The 5,430-nt window shown below is 38.0% G+C and overlaps 1 protein-coding gene across 1 annotated transcript; it reads right to left on the bottom strand.

Moving 5' to 3' along the window:
• Positions 1–361: 361 nt before the first annotated feature.
• LOC122009875 (chloroplast stem-loop binding protein of 41 kDa b, chloroplastic-like) lies at positions 362–4,928 on the bottom strand. The gene is made up of 10 exons (XM_042566182.1): positions 4,631–4,928; positions 4,414–4,551; positions 4,234–4,320; positions 3,860–3,950; positions 3,634–3,688; positions 2,675–2,735; positions 2,369–2,590; positions 1,201–1,317; positions 1,006–1,095; positions 362–781 (listed from the first exon to the last, which is right to left on the bottom strand). Exons 1-10 carry the CDS (start codon positions 4,739–4,741, stop codon positions 602–604), a joined length of 1,152 nt encoding a protein of 383 aa, XP_042422116.1. The 5' UTR covers positions 4,742–4,928; the 3' UTR covers positions 362–601.
• Positions 4,929–5,430: the final 502 nt, after the last annotated feature.

The raw sequence follows: 5,430 nt of genomic DNA, 5'->3' as shown, positions 1-5,430 counted from the left end.
GATCTCCTTGAGAAAACAATCTCTCATATCTATCACTTTAAAAATAGACGACGAATTAGAACGGATACGCTAGTGTAGTTCCAGAAATTCACAACGAAAATCATAGGATAATTTACCTCTAAAAATAACCATTGAGGAAAGAAAATCAAACATAAATTAGGTGCTTACAATCATTGTGACAAAATCAAAATCTAAAAATCATCCCCCAATCCAACTTCTTCGTTTGATTGCTTGCCTTCCCTTCACTTTCTCTGCTCTCAACCCTCTCTCAAATCTCTCTCTTGCTCTCTCAACTCCCTCTCTTGTTCTTGTGACCCCACACAATCTTAATCATCTAGGTAACTTGTATTGCAAACTCAGGTAATGCTTAATCAATAGTTCTTATAGATCAATATTTTATTACTTAATAAAATTTTGCACTTGCGGTTTGACTATATTAGCAGCCATCCATCTTCCTGTTGGATAATGAAGTAATATAATGCCCCAAGTGGAAGCACGAGAAACAAAGGATCTTACTTGAAGTTACACAGTTTTAAGAAATAACTTGGGTTTCAGTCGAACTCTCTTTAAGGTTGTTTGGTTCATTGACTTTCAAGTTACTTCAGGTTTGAAGGACAAATGATTTGCCAAGAATTATGTCATCAGTTGAAAAGTCTGCAGCTTTTCTGAAAGTGCCCCGACCAAAGTCTAGGTTGTATGAATCAGCAAGGCCATCAACCAAGCCAAACTCTGGAGTCCAACCGAGCTCTCTCTGTGCCTTTTCGATTGACGCAAAGAAATGCTGCAACATGGCAAAGAGGTTTGTCATTCCTAAGATATATAGTATATGCTTATGCAACTCAGTTGCAAAGCAAAGAAAAAGGCCCTCATCAGAAGTTGCACCTAGAATTGCTCATATATTCATCAGTTTTATGCGACTGATTGCTTCGAGAAAAAAGCACTTTGTTCTTAAATGTAATCTGAATAGTGAAGTTAGATCATTATGACGCAATGATCCAAATATACCTGGTCTCTGAATGGGAAGGCTTTTTTCTTCCCAAAGTCAAATTCCTTGGGATTATAGTGAACAATCTCTGGTTCAGGAAAGCCAGCTGCCTGTAAATGTATAAACAATCCAATAAAAGTAGATTTATTCCTTCAACAAGTGAATCAAAGTATACAAGTTCATTGATAATATTTTCTTAGTTACAGATATATTACCTTGGCACATGCCCTTGCTAATCCATCAAAGGTCACATACTTGGATCCAGAGATATTGTATACTTGCTTGCTTGCTTTTGGATTACCAAGAACCGTAACAAAAGCCCGTGCTAGATCCTACAATGAAAACAGTATTTAATCAAAAGGATGTCCACAATGAAAGAAGCCTCGAGGCTATATTCCTTAATTTATATGCATGCTATTTTGTCTTGACGTCAAAGATGATGGTGCAATAGTGCTCCAAGTGATTCGGTGTGACCTTGACTTTTGAAATTTTGGACCAAATTAGGCTTTGCTTGTTGTATTTGATGTGTATCTTTAAGTGTGTAGGCACTACAGCAAGACACATGGAGCAAAAGGTTTAACAGTCAAATGGTGGCTGAGAAATTCAATACTCCAAGTCTAGGGTTTAGCAATCGATTGGAATGTGTTTTCCAATCGGCTGGAATGTGTTTTTCAGTTGATTGGTGGAGCTGTCGACTAGTGCATCCAAGAAGCTAGTGAATAAAATGGTTTTGTTTGTGGTTGAGTCGACTGCTGGAAAGATGCCAACGTGGAAAACAATCAGGAGTTGTTCTGCATGACAAAAGGTCGAATCACAATGGAGCAGTGACTGATGGTGACATACCAATCCACTAATGGCAACAAACCAATCACCTAATGATGATAGAGCAGTTGACTAATGGCGACAGACCATTCGACTACTAGGCGACAGACAACACTTATAGCAAAGGATTTAAAGGCTATAAAAGAAGGCTCGGTTGGAGGTTTGAAGGCTCACAAAATTGAGTTGGTCAAACACCATTAGAAGCTAATTCTCCTTGTAATCTTTTATAATCCTTGTGATTGTAAGAAGTTTCTTCATCTCTAGTAGCTAATCAAAGAGGAGAAAGTTAGTGGGCTTTCCGGGAGTGATCTACTAACAGATCGTAGGTGTAGTAATCGATGGCGGACTGAGAACCATATAAAGAGCCTTGTGTTAGCATGATTGAGCTTGTAATCTAGCTATCGAGAGCAAGAGTTTGTGTAAAATCAAATTTGCAGGTGTCGTTTGCTATTCACCCCCTCCACCTAGGTGATCCTCCAACAAAAGATACAACAACTTCCTTCAAAGTTCTAATTATTAGGCTAATTTTTCCCATAGACATAGTCATAATAGAAAACCAACCTTAACATGTCCAAGCTGGGTGATTTGAATGCCAGAATTGGGAATTGGAATTGGCCTTCCAGCTTTCAAGCGATGGAAGAACCATTCTTCAACAGGATTGTAGTTCAAGGGCCCATATATATAGACTGGCCGCAAAGACGTCCAGTTTACTCCTCGGGAATCTAGCGAACTTTCAGTTTCAAGCTTGCCTTTGTGTCTGCTCTTTGGGTCAACTGCATCTGTCTGTTAGTAACTTCAATAAATTAGTGCACACAAACAAAACAAGAAAACAAAATAAATTATAGATATATCATCTCAAAGAATCACCTCAAAGTGCGGCAAGAGTTCAGATTTGAGGTATACTCCAGCGGATGAACAGTAGATAAACCTGTGAGACAATCCATGTCAAAGACTGAATGGACTAAGATTATGTTAGAGTACATACAGATTTGAAGTAAAATCAAAATCCACCAGATAATAACTAAAGATTGAATTGACTAAGATAATATTAATAACTTGTTGACTTTTCTTTTTTTTCCATCCAATTTTTAGTCATGGATAGGGTTTGTTTTTAAGTTAAGATTACAATCCAATCCAACACTTCAAGCATACTATATATTCAATTTCATATATGAAGAGAAAGAATATTATATATTCAATTTTATATATAACAATAAACATTTTTTACAAAAAATTCACAACCTAATCTCATCAAATCCAACTTTCATCTGCAAAGAGAGAAAAAAATCATCAAAAACATACTTCCAGAAGGGAAAAAAATGACTCTAGAAAAGAAGCCTTTGAACTTGAACCTACTCAAACCAACTACGGAACATACTCCCAGGTTTTTGGTTTTCTTTGAAACCCAACATGATCCTACCCACTGTTGCCCTAATATTGTAATGAACAGTTGGTGGAGGTCTAAGAACATTATAAAGCTTGTTGGACATATAGTTGCTTCATGATAATGGATGATATACAATTAACAAAAATGACAAAGACAACAGCTCGCCATATTTATTTCAATAATTTGGGGCCGGGTACATAAATATAATCCATCCATCATCACTAGCATAGTAATAGCCAGATCTATATATCAACGTTATTATCATATTTTGTTCTGGGATTATGAATATTTTAATTTCAGCATTTAGAGGCTTAGAATAAACCCCCCAAAATGCCTGAAGATAGTATGTTAAGTTGCATAGTCATTTAATCTTAGACCCATGTTAAGAGTTCAATAAGAATCTTGGGTTTCAATTTCCCCAAAAGGAAAAGAAACTTACTGCTCTAGTTTTGGCAATGCATCCAATATGGGCTTGACCTCATCAGCTTCACGACCTGAAAGAACAATTGAAGGTGAAAGAATATTTTCATCTGTTTGCCAAAACAAAATCTTTATACAATAACAATCGAGAAACATAAATGACTGAAATATACAATAAATTTTCATCAGGTCATGATCTATAATATCATAAACCAAAAATTCAAGAAAACAAATGATCATTTCACCATTGATATCATAAACAACATCAAAACCCTCAGCAGCAAGGCTCGTCTTGACAAATTCAAAGTCTTTTCTGTCTCCCTTCAGATGCAATATCTGCAGGCAACAGAGTTAGAACTTGAGACATCATGACGTAAGTTACATATGTAAACACCATGTGTATAAGTTGACTCTGAGTATTCAAAAAATGAGCTTAACTAGACATTTCAAGAAGTTGAAAATAGCTGACTTCAAGAACATAGTTTTGTTAATTTAGTTGGAAGAAACAGTATAAAGGATCATTTGGCTGCTTTCTATGACATATTCATCGAATGCATACAAGAATAACGAGAACCAAATATTTTTGTTCCATGCTGACTCCGACAAATTAGAAACTTTCCTTGGACTTGAAATCTGCATAGTCCTGATCTGACTCCCCTGGCAATTGCTGGGTGATGGGTGCCTTCCCCCTGGTGAACAAAGTCACCTGGAAACCAAATCGACATTGATTCCACAATAGCCAACCACGATACAACTAATTAGCAAAGAGTCAACGCCATTGAGGAAATAGAACAAACACCTGGTGACCGTCCTTGACAAGAATCCTCGACAAGAAAACCCCAATGAATCTGGTGCCGCCCATGATGAGGATCTTCCTCGCACTCAAGCCAGCAGCGACCCGAAGCGCCCCCTTCTTCTGCCATACTCTCTTCTTCCTCTAGGAGACACCAATAGCATCTCATCTCTATTCTCTGCCATCGCAAGATCCCAACTTTAAAAGGAAGAGTGATTCTTACTATGTTGGAGAGGTCGAGAGCGGCTGCATGGAACTCTGAAAGAGAAGAGGGGGCAAGTGGGGTAGCCCATGGGGAGGCCTGCTTCGGTTGAGCCGCCACCAATCTGGCCATGACCGCTGCTGCTAGTGGAGAGCAAGAGCAGTGAGGAAGGGTGGTTAAAGAGGTCGGAGAGGGGCTCGATCGAGCTCCTCTTCGTCGTCACATATTTGATTGCAGGATAGCGCCTCAAATTCTATCCACAGACCAGACGGCTTTGTTTTGCTTCGCCATTCTGGTGGGTGCGTCGCAACCGAGAGGTGCGGACTCCTCGTCGATCGAGGCTCAGACGCGGGCTACTTGACGTCTCCATTTTTTTTTTAATTGAAGGGACGTCTCCGTTTTTTCCTCCAAGGGTAGTACATTTCCCTCCTTTAGCAGCAGTAAAAGTAAAACGGCGGTACCTCTAGGATGAACACAGATCCCGCCTCCCTGTCGAAAAGAGTGATAAAGGATTCATATCTTCTAAACGGTCCTACATCCACCCACGTTAACTCTATACATATGATTATAATAAGATAAAATATCTAATTTAAATAAATTATTTAAATTATAAAAAATGGAACGGTCACCTTAACAGTTTCCTGGATCCGGCCCTACAGATATTTAAAAGAGATAAATCATGGTTAATAAATTGTCTAAATTGAGATTGAAAGAGAGGGTAATTGCTACTTAAGATAATTCGAATTTAAGAACTAAGTCAAAATTTTCTTTGTAAAAAATATTAGATGATTTTTTTAAAAAAATTCTAATTGTGTCCCTTT

This window comes from Zingiber officinale, chromosome 8A, assembly GCF_018446385.1.
Source record: "Zingiber officinale cultivar Zhangliang chromosome 8A, Zo_v1.1, whole genome shotgun sequence".
In the NCBI taxonomy this organism is placed as follows: Eukaryota; Viridiplantae; Streptophyta; class Magnoliopsida; order Zingiberales; family Zingiberaceae; genus Zingiber; species Zingiber officinale.
Note: the sequence above shows the minus strand (reverse complement) of the source record. Positions and strands in the feature narration are given on the sequence as shown.

What these genes read in the sequence shown, in the direction of transcription:
- LOC122009875 (XM_042566182.1), bottom strand. Translation starts at nt 4,741, where the DNA reads ATGGCCAGATTGGTGGCGGCTCAACCGAAGCAGGCCTCCCCATGGGCT. An exon ending in ATGCAGATTTCAAGTCCAAG is followed by an intron (nt 3,951 to 4,233) that starts GAAAGTTTCTAA and finishes TGTTGCCTGCAG; the next exon opens with ATATTGCATCTGAAGGGAGA. An exon ending in CCTTCCCATTCAGAGACCAG is followed by an intron (nt 782 to 1,005) that starts GTATATTTGGAT and finishes GCCATGTTGCAG; the next exon opens with CATTTCTTTGCGTCAATCGA.